The 20471-nt window shown below is 45.7% G+C and overlaps 1 protein-coding gene across 1 annotated transcript in view; it reads left to right on the forward strand.

The window, feature by feature from the left end:
- Positions 1 to 232: 232 nt before the first annotated feature.
- NCAPH (non-SMC condensin I complex subunit H) overlaps positions 233 to 20471 on the forward strand; it is a 38150-nt gene continuing 17911 nt past the window's right edge. The window contains exons 1-8 of the mRNA XM_081155840.1: positions 233 to 800; positions 10468 to 10684; positions 10846 to 10936; positions 11386 to 11478; positions 11805 to 11943; positions 12348 to 12472; positions 18766 to 18955; positions 19937 to 20028. Coding sequence (XP_081011966.1) covers positions 782 to 800; positions 10468 to 10684; positions 10846 to 10936; positions 11386 to 11478; positions 11805 to 11943; positions 12348 to 12472; positions 18766 to 18955; positions 19937 to 20028 — 966 coding nt within the window. The 5' untranslated portion in view covers positions 233 to 781. The remainder of the gene's footprint in view (positions 801 to 10467; positions 10685 to 10845; positions 10937 to 11385; positions 11479 to 11804; positions 11944 to 12347; positions 12473 to 18765; positions 18956 to 19936; positions 20029 to 20471) is intronic.

Here is a 20471-nt window from a genome sequence, read left to right on the forward strand (position 1 = left end):
CTTGTCAGGAATTGTTTCATCCTGAATGCCAATGGCACCCTTGGGAAGAAACACGATATAAAATGCCAGATGTGTGTTACAGAAATTATAGGATGTCCTAGGAACGCTTGGAGGAATTACCCTGGCCTTCCCTCCCCTAATAATTCTTGGAATCAGATCCAGGGATCAGACGAAGCAGAACAAAGCATTCGCCTCACATTCGACATTAATTTTTTTTTTTTTTTTTTTTTAGGGGGTTAGGGGTAGAGATCCAGGTAGCTTTCCGCAAGAATCTGAATAAAAACGATGGCCTTCATTTTTAAAATGTACATGAAACATTTCGCACCCGCCCTTCCTGCCTGGAACGCTCACCGCGGGGTCCGCTCCCTCACCTCCGGCCCCCACGCGCCCTCACAGCGAAGGGAAATGAACCTCGTTTCCTGGCGCTCGGCCTTCCCCACCAGTAAGTCAAGTCCGTGAAAGCAGAATCTTCGCCCGCCCTGCTCCACACGGGGACTCCAGCGCCCAGTTCCGCGTCCAGCGCCCAAAAGGAGAGACTTTATACTCTCCCGGGGGCATCCTACGGACCCCCTTCAGTCAGCCCGCAGGATCCGACCCCGGACACTGCCGCCCCGGACTTCCTCGACCACGCCTCCCGAGTGCGGATCCCCGCGCGGAGGACCCGGCGACCTGCGCAGGCGCGCCTTCGACCCGCCCACGGGTGACGTCAGCGCGGCCGTTAACTGCCCTCGGACGTCTCGGCGCGCGATTTAAAACCAGCTGCGGAGCGGCGGCAGGCAGGATGGGACCTCCGTGCCCAGGTGAGGCCGGGCGTGCGGAGGCGCAGCGGGGCTGTGCGGACGCGAGGCGCGGGTCCCGCGGTCAGGGGTGGGGGGAGCCTGAGCGGGCGCGGCGCCGCGTTCCCGCCACGGTCGCTGACTTTGAGCCCCGCGGGCCTTGGGGCCTGGTGCGGGGGAGGGGAGCCCGGCGGGCGCGCTCTGCCTCTGAGGACGCGGCCTGGTTGGCGGCGGCTCTGTTCGCCGGCGGAAACCCTTTCCCCTGGGTTGGGCCCCGTGTGTCCTCACTCACAAGGTGGTTTTCTTGGTAGTCGGGGGCCATGGAAGCGTCGTGGTTACCAATGTATGCTTAACGCTCTTGCATTAAGTTTTACACTCGTTCCGCAAGTATTAAGTGCTCCCTTTGGGCCAGGCCCTCCGTCGGACGCAGAGACACAGTAAAGAACAAAATAAGTAAGATTTCAGCCTATTAGAGCTTGTATTCTAGTTGGGGAGACAGACAATTAAACAAACGAAATAATTTGCATATGAGACCGAGACGGAGTGCTGTGATTGAGAATAGCAGAGTTGAGGGGAGAGGCCCTTTAGATTAGGGGTTCAGGGAAGCTCGTAGCAGGGACTGGGGAAGATATTGCAGGCAGAGGGGCAGGTGCCAAAAAGAAAAAGAATAAGGGCTAGCAGGAAAGAGCCTGGCTTGAGCCAAGACAGAACACTGTGACCAAACAGTGAGCAGTGTCTCTCAGGTGAGCAGGGCCTCTGTAGGTCTTGATAGACATTGGGAATTTAGAGTTATATTTTGGACATGATAAATGACTTACTCCAGAGACTGTTGGGTGAAGGGAGGGGGTCAGTAAACACTTGGATAAGAGATTGCCACCCAAGGGAGTGATAGGGCCACTCAGGGAAGTGGCCCATGGGCTGAAATAAGTTTGGACATCATCATAGATCGTAAAACCATGGGAACAGATGAGAACTCTAGGAAGAGCATGTAGAGGAAACACTGAGGACCAACATTTAGAAGCTGGATAGAAGGAAGAGCTGGAAAAACTGAGAAGAAAGTGTCATAGAAGCCAAGAATGTTTCAAGAAACAGGGTTGTCAGCTGCTTCAAATGCTGCTGAATCTCAAGAGAGATGAGGCCTGAAAAGTGCTGGATTTGGCGACAAGAAAGTTGTTGGTGATCAGTAATATTTTTCATAAGGTGGTGTGGCTGGGGGCCAGACCAGAGGGAGCTGAAAATGAGTAGGAGGTGAGGAAGGGGTTGCAGAAAGTGTTTCTGAGCGCGGTTACCATCTGTTGAATGAATGAATGCATGTTATCAAAGGCAGTGTGAGAAATCAGAGAAAGTATTCCAAGAATAGAAGCGAGCCTCTAATCCCCATCTTGAGTCTCCCTCTTAGACAAATTCCTCCTTCAGTGCTTCCTATTTCTGTTAAGTTCTCTTCTCCCGAGGTCCAACTCCCTTCTTTACCTTGCGGTCCCCACATCTAAATAGTTACAAGTCCTTTTGATTCTCTCTCAAAATTTCTTGCCTCCTTCCTTTCTATTTTTTCTCTCAGCTGAGAGCTATGTTAATCGCTCTTCAACTTGTAGGAAGCTTTCAGGGGAACATGTGAAGTTGTGTGTGTGTGTGTGTGTGTTTAATCCTCACCTGAGGGTATTTTTTCCATTGCTTTTCAGAGAGAGTGGAGGGAGAGGAGGGAAGAGAGAGACATCAATTGGTTGCCTCCCCCATGCACCCTGACTGGGGCCCGGGATTGAGCCTGCAACCGAGGTACATGCTCTTGACCAGAATCGAACCTGAGACCCTTTAGTCCACGGGCCGATGCTCGAGTAACCACTGAGCCAGACTGGCTAGGGCTGTTTTTGTTTTTTATCCCTAATTGCCACTCCGTTTTACTTTCCTTTACATGGGCAAACCAGTGTTTATTGTGTATCACTATTTTTATTTTATTTATTTTAAATGTCTTTATTGATTTCAGAGAGAGGAAGGGAGAGGGAGAGAAAGAGATAGAAACATCAATGATGAGAGAGAGTCATTGATCGGCTGCCTCCTGAATGCCCCCTACTGAAGATCAAGCCCGCAACCTGGGCATGTGCCCTGACCAGGAATCAAACTGAGATCTGGATCCTAGGTCGATGCTCAACTGCTGAGCCACACCAGCTGGGCCATATCACTATTTTTAATGTGTTCCTGTAAAATATGTGTTATATTGTGCATGTGTATTTTTTTATATCACGAATTCTGAACCACCTGAGATACACATTCTTATTCTCGTTTGGAGGATGAAGGAACAAATGCTTAAGGCATGTACTTGCTTAAAATTTCTCCAGCTAGTAAGTGATGGAGCTGAGGTTTGAAGACAAGCCTTCTGATTCTTAAATCTGGAAACATTCTCCCAAGGTCCCTGTTTCCTCATCTTTCTCTTCCAGTGATCTTGTTTCTCCAATCATAATAGGCCACAGCACTCACTACCGTAGTCACACCCTAAACCTTTTCATTATCAATAGCTGCACTACTCCTTAATCTCAATTTTAAGACCCATTTCTCAATATCACTCCTGTCTTTCCAATGTGCTCCCTGCTGTTCCCTGACTCCAAAAGTCTTTTGACCCAGCAGACCCAGTATTCTTTTCATTGTCCCTTACCTCTCCCATGACTTTGTTCCCCTCCTTACTTAGCTTACATTCCATGGTCAGTCAATGTGATCATTCCCTTTCATACACCCGCAACACCTTGCCCTCCTGTTTTCTTACACTTGCTTGACTAAATCATAACCCTGGTTAATTCTAACTTTGCCCACTTTGCCCAGTGCACCTGATGGTCAAGGGGACCCTAAGGCTGCTGAGCAGTCATGTTTTATTCCCTGATTCACCCACTCTCCTCCCAGATGATTATTTCATACCTTCCTTTTTCTTCTGAAATCTCTTCCCCAGCCCTCACACTTAGTTGTGGAGTTTTTGGTTTTTACTTCCTATTTTTCTAAGAAAAGAAAAGCAATCAAAAGGGAATACCCAAAGTCTACCATCTCACCTCCTCCCCCTACCCTCAGCTGTGCCTGTGCTCTCTGCCCTCCTGTTGCTGTGGATGGGCTCTGTGTGCTCTCAGCAAAGGAACCCCTTTACCTTCTTGAGTACATTGTTCAGCAACTTTTACCCCTTCTGCATGATCCCTGTGAAAAATGGCACCCCAAAGATATTTGGAACCTGTGAATGTATCATCTTACATGTAAAAGGACTTTGTAGATGTGATTAAATTAAGGATCTTGAGATGGGGAGATTCTCCTGGATTATCTGAATGAGCCCAATGTAATCACAATGATTCTTACAAGAGGGAGGCTGAAGACAGAAACAAGAGGTTAGAGTGATGGGAAGGGGGAGGGACCCCAAGCCAAGGATGTAGGCAGCCTCTGGAAGCTGAAAAGGCAGAGAAACAGATTCTTCCCTAAAGCCTCCAGAATGAATGCAACCCTGCTGACACCATGATCTTAGATTTGAGTCTAGAACTGCAAGAGAGTACATTTGTGTCATTTTAAACCACCAAATCTGTGGTAATTTGTTACAGCAGCAATAGGAAACTAATACAGTCTCTTTGCCTGAAATGTTTTTGTGGGTTTTTTAATCCTCACCTGAGGATATTTTTTCCATTGCTTTTCAGAGAGAGTGGAAGAGAGAGAGAGAGAGAGAGAAACATTAGCGTGAGAGGGACTCATCGATTGGTTGCCTCCTGCACCCACCCTGACGGGCTGGGGATCAAGTCTGCAACCAAGGTACACCCTTGGCTGGAATCAAAGTCAGGACCCTTCAGTCCACCAGCCGACGCTCTAACCACAGAGCCAAACTGGCTAGGGCACCTGAAATGTTTTTTACCTAACTTGTTGCACATTCCCCATCTCTTCTGCTGGTTCCTCATTCTTTTCCTTCTCTCTAAACTTTTGGGGTATTCTAGGACTCAGCCTTCTATCTTCTGTATCTGTACTCATTTATTTGGAGCTCTCATCTAGTCTTACAGCTTTGACTACCCTATATATGCTTAAGATATTCAAGTTTATCTATGTATCCAGCCCAGAACTTCTCCCTAAACTCTAGGCTTAAATATCTCCTCTCTATCCCTATGGGATGACTAGTAGGCATCTCAAGCCCAGCATGTCCAGAACTGAGTTCTGATCTTGCCTCTTTCCCCGCAAATATTTCCTGTAGCCTTTTTTTCTCTGGTCATAGCAACTCCTGCATCAGTTATTCCAGGTAACTTTAGAGTTATACTTGGTTCTTGTGTTTTCTCTCATGCCCACATTTAATCCATCAGGAGATCATGTTGGCTCTGTCTTGAGACTATCCAGTGTCTGACTACTTCTTACCACTTCCATGCCACCTCTCTGGTCTGAGCCACCATCATTTCTCTCATGTGGAGTGGGCAGGGAAGTGATTGGGCATGGTGAGAAGGGGAATAAAGAGGTGGTATAAAAATGACAAAAATGTATTCTCTTGCAGTTCTGGACTCAAGTGTAAAGTCAAGGTGTCAGCAGGGTTGCACTGATTCTGGAGGCTTTAGGGGAAAATCTGTTTCTGTGCCTTTTCAGCTTCTAGAGGCCACCTACATTCCTTGGCTTGGGGTCCCTCCTTCCCATCAGTCCAACCTCTTGCTTCTGTCCTTACATCTCCTCTGACCCTGACCCTTTCGCTTCCCTCTAAAAGGACAGTTGTGATTACATTTGGAGATGAGGATTGCATCATACCTAGTTATTGGTAGTTGCCTCCTAATCCATCTTCCTGCTTGTCAGTTCTCCCTTTTCATCACAACAGCCATTGTGATTTTCTTGAAGCATAAGTTGAATTACTTTATTCCGCTTCTCACCATTGTCTGATCATTTCCCTTCTTGCTCCACCTGAAAGCCACAGTCTTTACTGTGGCCTGTGAATGAAGCTCTATCTCCCTGCCAGCTGTCCTTCCCTTATCCTGATTTGTTGGTGTCCCCGTTCTACCGGGCCCTGGAGAGCCTGACCCCATCCTCTCACTCCACTTCAGCCATATGGCCCCTCAGACATGCCAGGCATGTTCCAGCCTCTTTGTTTACTGTTCCCTCTTCCTCAGTGTAACTTCCCTCAAATATCTGTGCGGACTTGGTTCTAAGGCTCCCTTCTTAGTGAAGCCTCTCCTGGCTACTGTATTGTTTTAAACTGCCTTTACCTCCATTCCTTGGTCCTATTTCCAAGCTTTACTTTTCTCCATAGCATTTATCTCCATCCAGCATGCCATCTATTTTCTGACTTCTTGTTATGAAAATGTTTAATACATAGGGACATTGAAAAGCCAAGACAATAAACAGCTTATACTGACTACCTAGATCCAACAATTGCTAATTGGCCAGACTAACTTTAGCCTCACCCCTTCCTTACACACACACATTTTTGACTGATTCAGATGAAACTTGCACATGTTATATCACCCCTAAATTGTTTCTCATGTATCTCCTAAAAGTAAGGATATTCTCCTACATACTGTGATAATCATTATCACACCTAAGAAAATAAAAATTGGTTTTAAAATAAAAATCAATGTTATCTCATATTCAGATTGTATTCTAAATTTCCCTTTTTGTCCCCAAAAATATTTATAACTGATTTTTTTTGTTTGACCAAGGATTGGCTGAAAGTTCAGATGTTGTTTTTGGTTTGTATGACTCTTTGGTTTCTTTTCATTGAGAAGAGTCCCCCCTACTTTTTATTTTAATTAAATCATTAAACTTTTTTTCAATTACAGTTGACATACAGTATTATATTAGTTTCAGGGGTGCACCCCAGTGACTAGACATTATAAAACTTATTAAGTGATCATCCAGAAAAATCTCATACTCATCTGACACCATGCATAGTTATTAAAATATTGACTATATTCCCTATGCTGTACTTTACACCCCCATGACTACACCGTAACTATTAATTTGTACTTCTAAATCCCTTCATCCTTTTCACCCATCCCCCAACCCCACCCATCTGGCAACCATCAGAATGTTCCCTGTATGAGTGTTTCTGTTCTGCTTGTACATTTATTTTGTTTTTTTAGATTCAATTGTTGATAAATATGTATTTGTTGCCATTTTATTATTCATATTTTTTATCTTCTTCTTAAAGAAGACCCTTTAACATTTCATGTAGTACTGGTTTGGTGGTGATGAACTTCTTTAGCTTTTTCTTGTCTGGGAAGCTCTTTATCTGACCTTCAATTCTAAATGATAGCTTTGCTGGGTAGAGTAATCTTGATTGTAGGCCCTTGCTTTTCATCACTTTGAATATTTCTTGCCACTGCCTCTGGCCTGCAAAGTTTCTGTTGAGAAATCAGCCAACAGACTTATGGGTGCTCCCTTATAGGTAACTAATTGCTTTTCTTTTGCTGCTTTTAAGATCTTTGAATCTTAATCAAAGAGAGATCTTTGTCTTTACCTTTTGCATTTTAATTATGATGTATCTTGGTGTGGGCCTCTTTGGGTTCACCTTTTTTGGGACTCTGTGCTTGCTGGACTTATATGTCTATTTCTTTCACCAGGTAAGGGAAGTTTTCTGTCATTTTTTTCAAACAGGTTTTCAATTTTTTGCTCCCTCTTATCCTGGCACCCCATGATATGAATGTTGGTACACTTGAAATTGTCTATAGGCTCCTTACAGTATCTTCATATTTTTGGATTCTTTTTTTTCTTTTTTGGGTTCTGATGGGGTGTTTTTTGCTTCCTTATATCACAAATTCTTGATTTGATTCTCAGCGTCCTCTACTGTTGTTTCCCTGTAAATTATCCTTTTATTTCAGTTAGTGTGCCCTTCATTTTTGACTGGTCCTTTTTTATGTTGTTGATGTTCTCACTAAGTTTCTTGAAGTTCTCAATAAGTTTCTTGAGTATCCATCCTATAACCATTGTTTTGAACTCTAACTGGTAGTTTTCTTCCATTTCATTTAGTTCTTTTCCTGGAGATTTCTTCTGTTCTTTCATTTGTGACATGTTTCTTTTTCTATGCATTTTGGCTCCTTCTCTGTATTTGTTTCTATGTATTAGGTAGATCTGCTATGTCTCCCAGACTTGGCAGAGTGACCTTGTGTAGTACGTGTCCTATAGGGCCCAGTGGCTCAGCCTCCCCAGTCACCTGAGCTGGGCACTCCTGGTGTGCCCCTGTGTAAGCTGTGTGCACTGTTCTATTGTAGTTGAGCCTTGATTGATGTTGGCATTACTGGGAGGGGTTGACCCCCCCAGGCTAATTGGTTGCTCCAGGATCAGCTGCAACTACAGCTGAAGAGCTACTGTGCAGGAACTGACCCTATGGAGCAGGACTTGCTTCATTGGGGCTTTGGTGCTTACTGAGTCCACCCCTTGAGTGTGTTGCTTATGGATGGAGGTGGTAGGTAGGGTTGTAATCTGGTGTGGTTGAAGCTGACCACCAGGTGCACTGGCTTTGGGGCCTCCCAGGAGATGCAAAGTCAACCACTGCCTGTGCCCTGCACCGGCCCACCCAGCACGAGCTACAAAGCAATCCACAGATGGCTGCTACTTGTGTTGGGCTTGGAGGTGCCCAGGAGAGGCCAAGTGGCAAACCAAGTTTGGCTGCCACTAGTGCCGGGCCTGGGGCCACTTGAGAGGTACGGGACACACTGAGGCCAGTTGTTGCTGCTTTCAGAGATGTTAGGAAAGTCCAAAGCATGAGGCAAGAGAGGAAAGTTGTATGGCACTGGAAATGGCTTTGGATGAGCCTGTAAGTAGGGAGGGGCAGGGTCTCAGGGAATCACCAGGGCAAGGTGAAAAGTTGATGGAGATTCAGATATGGTGCCTGCCTGTTGGCTCTGTGCTGGGGAGGGCTCAGCAAAGGAACAATGGCCTCTGCTGGCACTTCTGTCTGGGAGAAAGCTGCCCCTCCAGCTCTCGCCCTAATTCCAGACAAGTTAGTTCCTCCCTGAATTCCCTGGTTCCTTTCAAGCTGCTAGCAGTCCCAATGCTAGAGCTCAGAGAGAGTGAGTCTGAGTCAAAGTCCCTGCATGGGCCCTTTAAGAGAAACTGCTTGGGACTCCAGTAGCATCAGTGTCACTCAGCCACAATCCCCACTGTTGTTGTTTTTCTTTAACCCTCACCTGAGGATATTTTTTCCATTGCTTTACAGAGAGAGTGGAAGGGGGAGCGAGAGAGGGAGAGAGAAACATCAATGTGAGAGAGACACACCAACTGGTTGCCTCCTGCACAAGCCCTTACTGTGGCAGGGGTCGAGCCTGCAACCAAGGTATGTACCCTTGACTGGAACTGAACCCAGGACCCTTCAGTCTGCAGGCCGAAGCTGTAACCACTGAGCCAAACCCGCTGGTTTTTACAGCCAGAAGTTGTGGGGAGTTCTCTTCCTGGCACTGGAACCCTGGGCTGGGGGGCCTGGTGTGGGGCTGAAACTCCTCGCTCCTCAGGGAAATCTCCACAGCCAAGATATCCCTTCTGATTTTAAACTGCCACAGGTGGGTGTGGGACCAGTCAGTTTGCGATTCCGCCCCTCCTACTAGTCTCGAAGTGCTGCTTTAATTTCCTAGTTGTAGGACTTCTGTTCAGATAGATTTCAGGTGGTTCTGAATGACGGTGGTTCTGCAGTTTAGCTGTAATTTTGATGTGGTCGTGGGAGGCAGCGAGTAGTGTGTTTACCTATGGGGCCATCTTGCCTAGACCCATCATTGTTGTTTTTTAAGAGACTAAGTCAGTTGTTTTGTAAACTGTCCCACATTCTGGATTTGTCTGAATGTTTCCTTGTGATATTTAACTTGTTCTTCTTCCCCTATATTTCTTATAAAGTGGTAGTTAGATCTAAAATCTTAGTTAAATTTAGGTTCTCCGTCTTTGGAAAAAATATTTTATGGGCAATGTTGTGAGTTTCATATTTTGTCCCATCAGGAGATGAGTTTCAAGCTATCTCATTTTTATTTTTTTTAAACATTTTGTTTATTGATTGATTTTCAAGGGAGAGAGATATCAATTTGTTGTTCCACTTATTGCTGCATCATTGGTTGATTCCTGTATGTACCCTGACTGGAGATTGAATGTGCACCCTTGGCGTATTGGGGGCGATGCTCTAACCAATCAAGCTGTCTCATTTTTAGGCTACATTGATTACTTGGTTAATGTGGTCACTGCTAGATCTTTTGTTTTAAAAACCATCTTTCCCTTTGCAGTGAATGAGTAATCTGTGAGTGATTCTTTGGCACGATATATTTATTTTACACATTTGTGATGTTTGTTCTCTGTGTCCTGCTGGGGTTAGAGCCTAGTCTGTCTGACGCGATAGCCTGGACCTCACCCTTATCTCAGCATCTGTCTATCTTGCCCAGGAGGATGGTTTATGTGTTTTTTGTTCTGTTAGTTTGTGAGCTTATCAGAGGCAGCAACTTTTTCTTACCCTCCTTTATATCCCAATAGTGCTTTAGTTTCACATAGTGGATATTTGTCCCAGATGGGCAAGGAAGCATCAGAAACCCACCATTCCCCCAAGAAACACAAACTATAGAGGTTCTAGCCATAGGCTCTAAGAGTTGACAGCAATCTTGAGCATTGTGCAGTGAACTTACACCCTGTGACGGGCCCCAAGACCCCTTTAGATCTAGGAAACATTCTGTTGAAGGTTCTTGAGCAAGTGTTTTGTTCCATCACTGTGAGCCACAATGAATCAATCACTGTTCTTCAGAGACCCGTGGACACCCCCTCAGTGCCTCACCGTCAAGACGGGTGTTCTCGATGCCCCCACCTAAGAAGGCCCCTCTCAACACTCCTGGCACCCCAGTTCTTGAAGACTTCCCTCAGAATGACGATGAACAGGAGCGTCTGCAGCGGAGGCGCTCCCGGGCCTTTGAGCTGCAGTTCAGCACAGACTCGCCCCGTCTGCTGGCCTCTCCTTCCAATCGGTGAGTGTGTTCTGGGCTGCCTCCTGGAGTGGCCCGCTACCCTGACATCGGGTATGTGGGTCTGGCATCTCCACACTACCTCATGGGTTCTGGGTCTTCATTTTGAAAAGTTACAGTATCCTGGATCCTTGCCAGAGTTTTTATTTTTGTTTTTTATTTAGGAGTATTGACTTTTCAGCTACAATTCCTAAGTTTACAAACACACAGATTACAGAGCATTATTCTACCTGTATCAAACTCTCCACTGAGAACGTGAGTATCTGCTGGTTTATCAGCGAAGCTTCTGCAACTTGAGCAGCGGGGAAATCTAGCATTCTTGATTCTATAGAGAATGCATGATCCATAATAACTGTGTACTTCTATTCTCCAGCAACTCGCCTTAATGTTAGTGTTTTCAGTATGGTTTTACTGTTTCTTATATACCTTTGGTGTACCTTCTGACAGATTGCCTGCCACCTGCAGTATGTGCTGTTTTTAGAACACTGAACACTCAGGAGTTGTGTGCTGTCACTCTCTAGGCCTTGAGAATGGGAAGGGACACATATGCCTTTAGCTACGTTCCCCAAGTGTTTGTGGGAAGTGATATCTGTGGCGAGATGTGGGATATCCCTGTTTAAAAACTTAGCTACCTCTCAGGGTAGCATCATTTATGTGAGCCTGGGCTATAAATAACAAACCTTTCTGCAATTTTTTCTTTCCAGAAAATCACTACCAAGAATGCTTTTGGCTTGCACTTGATTGATTTCATGTCAGAAATTCTTAAACAGAAAGACACAGAATTGACCAACTTTAAAGTAAGTAAGAAGGATTTCCACCTTCTCTTGCATCTGAATTAATAATGATTATTTCTGATACTTAGCATAGCACAATCATTGAATTCTACAAACACGAGAGTCTTCCTTGTTTAAGACATTTTATTAACTCTTTACCTTCTTTCCTAAACTGATGAAATGTGGAGAAGCTATCTTTCTGTTATGTTCTGTCTAATCTCTATTACTTTTAGGGAACCTTTGTGATGTTTTTCATAGGGCAAGTAAATATTTTATGAAGCCTGCTGTGTTTTGCCTGTTCAGTCTCTTTTTATGTATCCCCATGAGTACAGCTCTGCTTGTCTGACTAGGTGGCTGCGGGCACTCTGGATGCCAGCACCAAGATCTATGCTGTGCGTGTAGATGCCGTCCACGCTGACGTGTACAGAGTTCTTGGGGGACTGGGCAAAGATGCACCATCTCCAGAAGAGGCAGAAAGCCATGGTGAAGGTACATGGGTGGGGATCTGGATAAGGTAAGGGCTTTTTAAAGGGCGTGGCAGATTATTTGAGTAATATACTAGAATGAAGTCACAAGAAATCAATTATCTCATCTTGTGAAGACATGGACATTTTTAGATTTGTCTATAAAAAGTTTTTAGATTTTATTTAGGCCAGATTGAGTGAACGTCACCAGTTAGGGAACTTCTGATTTGTGGGTCTTTGGAAATTGACTTGTCTTAGAAGCTTAATTGAATAGTTTGGTTTTTCCCTCAGCTGCAGATCAGATGTGCCTGTTGCTGTGAGAATGGTGTGTGTTTAAGTCACAGCCATTCTTTAGAGTTTTGAGGAACTTGAAGTTGCACCCTCCAAAGCAGTCCTCGCAGTCAGTCCATGGTCTTATTCCTTCTTTAGATGGAAGTGTGACTGAAATGGGAACTACTAAAAAGGCTCCAAAGCCCAAGAAGAAGCACTCACACAAAACCATCGAGCAGAATATAAACAACCTCAATGTCTCCGAGGCGGATCGGAAGTGTGAGGTGAGGAGCTGTGTGCACAGTGCGGTCTCTGACTCATTGGAGACCTGGGGGCTGAGGCTGCCTTGCTGGTTTGTGCTTGTTTAGGCCTCAAGGGGGTAAAGTATTCAACTGCTCTCTTCAGTGTCACCCTTTAGCTTTGCAGTAAAGATGGATGGGGGCAAGTCCCTCTTTCCCTCAGTGTTTCAGAATGACTGAGCAGAAAAAAAATGACAAATTACTGAGAAATCTGATTAAAACATTTCTTTCCTAGTACATGCAGCAGTGATGGTGCTAGTGAACATTTATTCTATTCTTGCTGGGCACATTGTGCTGCCCTGAATCTGTGACCAGTATTAACTCAGTTAATCCTTACAACATCCTTGCTACATTTTATGAAGAGGTGATTGAGGTGCAGGGCTGTTAAGTACTTGCCCAAGATGGCACAGCTAGTCTCTAAACCTGGATGTGAAACTCAGTGGTGTGCTCCAGAGTCCTTGCTCTAAGCAGCCAATATGATCTGGCAAATCCTAAGGAATCTGCTTGAAGGCATGGCACTGGAGGCCTCATTTATAATTGTCACAGTTAATTTGAAGCAAACAAGCATCACCACAATTTTTTTTTACAAATTTTGCTATTAAAAACAATACCTCCATGAACATTTTTGCACATATCATCTTTGCACTCTTCTAGGAGTATATCTGTAAGAAAATTCTGAGAGGGAATTTCCACTGCTCTCAAAAAAAGGTTGTACCAATTTACTTTCCCACCAACAATGGACTAGATTACTTCTGTGTCTTATCTCCATGACATTCATAAATGGTAATTAAGGTCATGAGACTGGACTTGATCACCAAGGGGATGTATGCTTGTGGAAGAAGGACTGGGCCCTGGGATGCTCCAATTTTAAGAGTTCAGAAAGCTGAAGAAGAAACATCCAGTAGGTAGGAGGAAAGCCAGGAGAGTGTGGTATCCAAATGAGGGAGCGAGGGAGTTTCAGGGAGGAGGGAATGATGAGCCATATTAAATGTTGCAATGTGAGGCTTCTGGTGAGCTTGGAGGGGACCCTGTGGAACTGAAGGTCAGACCTCCAAGGAAGGGGTGCCATTCGGCTGTGCTGATGTTCCTGAATTTGAAAAAGGGTCTCAAGGATCCAGGGACCCTGGGACAAGGATCCAGAGGAAATGCTGGTTGGTGCTGGTGTCTGTGAGGGCACACAGTTTGGCTGGTTCTATGAGTGAGAAAAAGTACAGATTGAATGCAGCTACTGCTACAGGTAGGACCTGTCACATCTAGAATGAAGAAGCACTGCTGGGTGACACAGAAATAGGAAGCCTGCAGAAAGAAGCAAGTCTCTTCTCCCTCTAGCCTTGCAATTTCCCTCTAGTGCTCCCCTATTGGTGGATTCCAACAGCAAGCTGCTGGCAAAGCCAGAATGTGGCCCTAGACCCTGCATCAGAGAGGATAGAAGGTAGGTTTGGAGCTGAGAAGCAGAAGTTTAATAAATGGCAGACAGGTAAAGTGTCATGGTCTCTACTTTCAGAAAAGTTCTGTGGGTAGGGAATGGTTAGAGAAAGACAATCTGCAAAATGTTACCCATTGGGGAATCTAGGTAAAAGTTACATGGAGGTTCATATTACTAGTTCAGAATTCTTATAGGCTTGAAATTTTTTCATAATGGGGGGAAACGAATGGGAAGAGACTGAATGTAGGCTATTGTTTGGATTGGCAAATGGAGGGGAAAGTAAGGTCTAGAAGTTTCGCATTTTTTAAAATGGGATAATAGCATGTTTGCTTGTTGATGGCAACAATCTAGTGGAGAAAGAATTACTGCCAATCCAGAAAAGAACAGAGAAACGCTAGTTTGGCATCCTTGAGCACGTGAGAAGGGAAGGGAATGGACAGCATAGATGGGGCTGGGCCAAGGAGCCCCACACCGATGGGAGAGGGGTGCATGTCTCCATTATAGACATTCTCTTCTGATTGAGTGTCCCCTTGCCCCCCATTCAGATAGGAAGCCAGATTCTCAACTGACAGTGTGGAGGAAAAAAGTGTTAGAGGTTTGAGGAGAGAAAAAGGTAGGAAAGAATCATCTGGGGGGCGGTGAGAAAATGGACTAAGGAAGTATAGTTTGCTTACCAGACAACACTTTGGGTCCACTTGATGGATTTGGACTGAAGTCAGTCAGCATACTTCGTTTTTCCACCATGATTAGCTGGGTGGGTACAAGCATGGAGTAGACAGAAGGTTAAACAAAGGGTTGTGTTTAGCTGAATGAATGTGACAGTTAGAAAGAGGCTGGAGTTAAGAGCATGTGCATGGGAGTGGTCACAATCATTGCTTTTGGAATTTCAGCTGGGAAAGAAGGCAGTAAGGGGCAGCGTAAAGTCATTTGATCAGTAGATGTAGGGCCTGGTGGGGTCAGAGACTTGTTGGTGTTGGAGACAACACCTGTAGGCTGTAAAGGTGGGAAGTGGTTGTTAGGCACTTAGAATTGAGGGTATGGAGAGCTTGCAGTCATGGTTAATGGTTCAATTTGGAACAAAAAGCAGAGGAGGTGTGAGGGTCATGCTAGTATCTCTCTGAGTCTTGGAATCTTAGGATGAGGCTCAAGACCATTGAAGGAGAGGATATCAAGGAACTGAGAGGCCAGAATGTTTAATGAATCAACATATGGATATTGAAATCACCAAAAACTATGACAGTAGTAAAGTCAGAGACTATGAGCCAAGAGCTAATATTAACAGCTCCCAAGAAGGGGGTAGGCCTGGGGGTTAGAAGGTAATTATAACATGGGCAGAGGGTGATAACATCCCATGTCCTGTTAAAGCTGAGAGTTTTAGAAATTGGGAAGAACAGTGGGGAAGCTGCAATGAGGAGCAAGGAAATCACCAGTCATTGCTTGGCCAGTGGTTTGAGGGGAGTGGGAAAGAAAGCAGCCACCCTGGACAGGCCTCCAGCGCAAGCAGTGTCCTTGGGTGGGCACCGTGTTTCCTTTAGAGTGGTGCTCCTCAGCCTTTTGTCATTGTCTCCAACCCTTAAGAGCCTTTTTAGATACTTTGTTCCTCCCCCTCCCCCTTGAAATTAATTGTTAAAGAACAAGGGTTGAGGTTTAGAGAACCACAAATAATTATACTTGCTAAGATTTTTTTCACTCTCTCCCAAGAACCAGTTTTTAGCCCCTTGAGAGTGGTATCATTTCCATTGAGAATAAATGAGTGAGAGCAAGTAGGTGGCAAGACCTTCAGGACAGAAGTGGGGGCTAGAGGGAATTTTGTTAATGACTCAATAGAGCGTCGTGGGGGGAAAATAGTGTTAGAAAGGAAAAGAAGAGATGGGGGCCAAAGGAGATGTCAGAGATGTGCAGATTTTAGAGCTTGGGAAATACAGAATCATGGGGGGACCTTGGGTCTTTTATGTGTGGCAAATAGATAAAGGGCAATAATACAATTAGTCCTGTTGGTCTCACAGCAGATGGTGAGGCTGAGTGGATGGGGCTAGGTTCACTTTGAGTGATGAGGCAGTTTTATTCTGGGCTGCTTAGTGGCTCTCATCAGCATTGGTGTGAGGACTGTGTGTGGATGTGCAGGGAGGGGAGAGGCAGGGGTGGCTGGCACTCTAGGGGAGAGAGTCAGTGTTGACCTTGGGTGGCACCAGATTTGGAGGCAGATGATGTGACGTTCTGATCCTGGTTCCACTGTCTTAGTTGTGCGGCCAGGGAAAAGGTTCTGAATCTCACTTTGTTAAACTGTACAAGCAGGCAACACTGATGCCACCCACACACAGGTTTTGTGTTAGTGAATCAGTTGATGGCACAGTGTTTCGTCCATGTAATACGCTGTACACATCTGAAGGGGGGCCATGAAATCCTCTCCCACCTTCATTTCCCATCCCAAGTTCTTGTTTTTTCTCCTTCGATAATCTGAATATTTATTTCTCTATCATTCTTGCTTTTGCTTCTGGCCTACAGAAATGTTCTATTCGACAGTATGGTTGGAAATCCTGCTTTCCAGCCATCTTTTTCCTTACCAGGTAGACCCAGTTCTGGGGAGCCTGAGGAGGCTTACAGTAGTCTCTCTTATTGTTATAAAAAGAAATAGAAGAGCAAGCAGCGCTGCTCCTCTGAACCTGTGGCTGTTGGGCTGTGGTATACTTATGCCAAGTGAAATCAACAATCTTGAAGAAACACCAAGTACCCAGACCTGAAGAGCTTTGTTTGCTCTGTCATCTGCCATAAACTTGTAACAGCCAAAGGTATGGATGATGAAAAATTTAGAATTTGAAGTTTCAATTGTTTATTGAAGTTGGGGGCTATTGGAGGTTGTGTGGATATCAGAGAGCAACTGTTCTGTGGTGTGCCTGGCCTGGTGAGAACTGTTTGTGTGTGAGCTCACCTGTTTTCGACACAGCTTTCTACTGTGTGCTTAGTTTATGGAGAGATGGAATATGAACTGGGCCTTAAAGGAAGGGTAGGTCTTTGCAGGTGGACATTGCCAGAAAGGTGATTCTAGGCAGAAGGAGAAGCACAAGCCACAAAACAGGAAAGTTTTGGTTCTTCAGGGAGCTGGGCAGTATACACACCAGGCTGGAGCTGAGGATTTATCATGAGGCTGAATCAGCCCTAGACCTTACGCATTTCCTGCCTTCCAAGGCCTTTTTTACTGTTTCTCTGTCTTGCTGTGGACCCTTGTTTCAAAAGGTTCATCTAGCCCTAGCCAGTGGCTCTGTTGGTTGGAGCATCATCCTGTACACCAAAAGGTTGTGGGTTCGATTCCTGGTCAGGGCGCATGCCTAGATTGTGGGTGCTATCCCTGGCCAGAGCGCATACGGGAGGCAACTGATTGATGTTTCTCATATCAATGTCTCTCTCTCTCCCTCTCTCTCTCTCTCTCTCTCTCTCTCTCTCTCTCTCTCTCTTTCTCTCTTCCCCTCCCTCCCTTTCTCATTCCTTTCCTGTTTCTCTAAAATCAATGAACATATTCTCGGGTGAAGATTAAGGGGAAAAAAGGTTCATCTACCCTAGTTACAGCCAGTAGTAATTCATTTCCTGAAGAAATTACTCAAAGACGTCAGTCAGAGCTAATGTACGTGAAAGAACCATTGTTCTCACATGGGCATGATGTAATTCTAGACAAAAGTGAGGAAAATTATCGTGTTTTCAGCTTTAATGTGGGTCATTGTACAGTTTTTGTGTTAACTCTTTGAAATGCTGGGTTTTATTAATTCCATACACAGCCCTCTAGGCATGTGGGGCTCTCTGGTGGGAACCATTGATCTGGTTAGCATCTGAGGAAGGGAATTAGACCAGAGACAGGGTTAACACAGGCAAGGACTGTGATGGTGGCAGTGGGGGTAGGAAGGAAGGGATAGATGGTGGAGATGCGCTGGGAGGAAAACCCACTGTACTGTGTGACTGGGTAAGGCTACAGGGAGAACGTGTGGGGACGTATGTGCCACTCTGGGGCTGTTGAGTTGGGTCATTGAGAAGGTGAGAGGAGACTCAGTTCTGGTGAGGTCGGGCTCACAGCTCAGGGAGCCAGGAAATACCAGAGAGCCATCATGTCTACTATCATATCCAAAGCTCCTCCCCCCATAGTAGCCACGTCCTGAGACATCAGAAAGACCTGTGGACCTGGTACCCAGCCTATTCCTGTCACAGGGCCACCTGGAGAGTCCCAGATGACTTCTGCTTTCTTGCCATGCATACATATGCTTGCCCTGCCCCCATTCTTATGCCCTGTTCCCTGTTCTGCCTTTGGGCTTGGTGTCACATGGCTGTGCCACTCTTGCTCCTTGATGCAACCCAGAGGGCCTTCTTACTACTTCCTGCTTTACCCAGCCATCTTGCCTGGCTGACTGCCTGTTCTTTCCCTGGATCTCTTAGTTGCATTTTCCCAAATCTTTCACAATATTTCTGGTCTGAGGAATAGTGGGGTCTGGTGGACAGATCCATCACACAGACTTTTAAGTCAGCAGATTTGTTGACAGCGTTCCACTAGAGATAGCCATTTTAAAATGGTGGCTTATGGAAAGAGACCAACAGGTCACTGTTAGGTTTCAATAAATGTGTTTGGGATCACATACTGTGTACTCAAGTAGTATCCATTTATTCTTCTGACTACATGCAGCCTTTCCTTTAACTGGTATCTGTTGGGATGGACCTTTGCCTAATCAGTTAGAAAGCCCCCTCCCCTTTTGATCACGTGCAGAGACATTTCAAGACAGTGTGTGCAGCAGTGGTGAGCAGGCCCAGTGAATGAATTGGTATTTCCTTAGGCTTCATTCCATAACCTTGGGTTCCCTGTGTTTGTGCTCAGATTGATCCCCTGTTTCAGAAGACTGCAGCTTCGTTTGACGAGTGCAGCACAGCAGGGGTGTTCCTCTCCACCCTCCACTGCCATGACTACAGAAGTGAGCTGCTTTTTCCTTCGGACGTCCAGACCCTCTCCAGTGCAGGGCCTCCTGAGATGCCAGATTTAGGTTGCGTAGAAATGACAGATTTAAAAGGTAAGTCCACACAGTGCCTTTCACTGAGCATGTCAGTCATTAGAGACGTTTCTTGTAACCGTGGGATATGGAAAGTGCATCGTGCTCTTGTGTTGTGTATTTAAATACCCAGAAGGATCCTCTGGGGTGCAAGATTGGGCACCCTATAGGGCACAACAGACTTTCCCAACTTTCTGCAGCATGCAGCCTGAAACAGTACTAGTTATGCTACCTTCTCTCAGCCTGGGTTTGCCTCTCCCTCAGGTGCCCCCATTAGCAGCCAGTTCTCATAGTCGCATTTTGGAGCCAACCACTAACCTGGAGTGTTAGAGTTTGGACTTAGGAAAGGGGCTTTGAGAGACTTGTCGAGTCAGAGGAGTCTCACTCTTATTTGTCACCAGTCCAGGGGGACCTGTGGAGAAGCAGGCATTGGGAACTGTTCACTGATGCCTTTGTGGTGGTCTGAGAAAGACCTGCCCTGTGGTCAGCCTCTTATGCTGGCTTGGTAAGGATTTTAACCGCTGGCCCATTCTCTCCCTCGATACCCCCCAGTGCCTTCTCCTCTTTTAGCCTTATCTCAGATTTGCTAAGTAAAATAATTTTGTTCTAACAACCTGTTTTCCAAGTGTATGTGCTTGGCTGGGGCTCTAATGCTGTGACGTAGGTAATCTATAGTCTGGGACTAAAATAATTCTGATGATGGGCTGTGCACTGAGCACACTTTAAGGCAGGGTTTTGATTTCCCAGCTACAGTGGAGGGTACAAGATCCATTTCAGAGTCACACGTATGTGCTTCAGGTTTCTGCTGAAGTGTTTTACTAATCGTTGGAATGCCCTTGTGGAGCCTGCCTTCAGTGGGGAGGCCTGCGCATCCGCCCCTCAGAGAGAGCAGCCACTCTCCCTGCCCGAGGACCCTCGCCATCGTGCTGCTCTGATCCTTTTGGGGGTGAGAAGCGTGCTCTGCTCACCTCTGACCCTCTGTGCTCTCCCTGTCCTCTCCAGCACTCCTGCAGCAGTGTGCAGAAGATCGCCAGATCTGCCCTTCCCTGGCCGGGTTTCAGTTCACGAAATGGGACAGCGAAACACATAATGAGGTGTGGACTTCTGGCCTTTTTAGGGCTCTAGGCATTTCTCCAGCACCTTGTGGTTTCAGTGAGACCATCTGAGATTAGTTCTGCCCAATAGGAACCAAAACTGTAGCATCGTTTTTATTTAGCCACAAGCACAGAAAACATTCCTTTGGCACTTTTGTGGGGACTAAAACATGGGAGTGGTGGGCGGAGGTAGGAATACGGTTGTAAGCTCCAACAAGACCAATGGACAGGTAGGTGAATTCTGGGACCAGCTTTGTGCTCCCCTGGGATAAGGCAGCCCTGGCACTCCTGGGTGCCTATTTTTATCAGATTTACTCTTGAACATGATTATCCCAGTGGCTACTGGTGTCTTAGGCTGCTGTCAAGCTCAAGGAATTTCCTGCTCTTTGAGGTTGAGTCCCTTGGCACAGAGTTTCCTGAGAAATTGTCATGTGTAAAGCTTT

Source organism: Miniopterus schreibersii (genome assembly GCF_964146895.1).
Source record: "Miniopterus schreibersii genome assembly, chromosome: 13".
Lineage (NCBI taxonomy): Eukaryota > Metazoa > Chordata > Mammalia > Chiroptera > Miniopteridae > Miniopterus > Miniopterus schreibersii.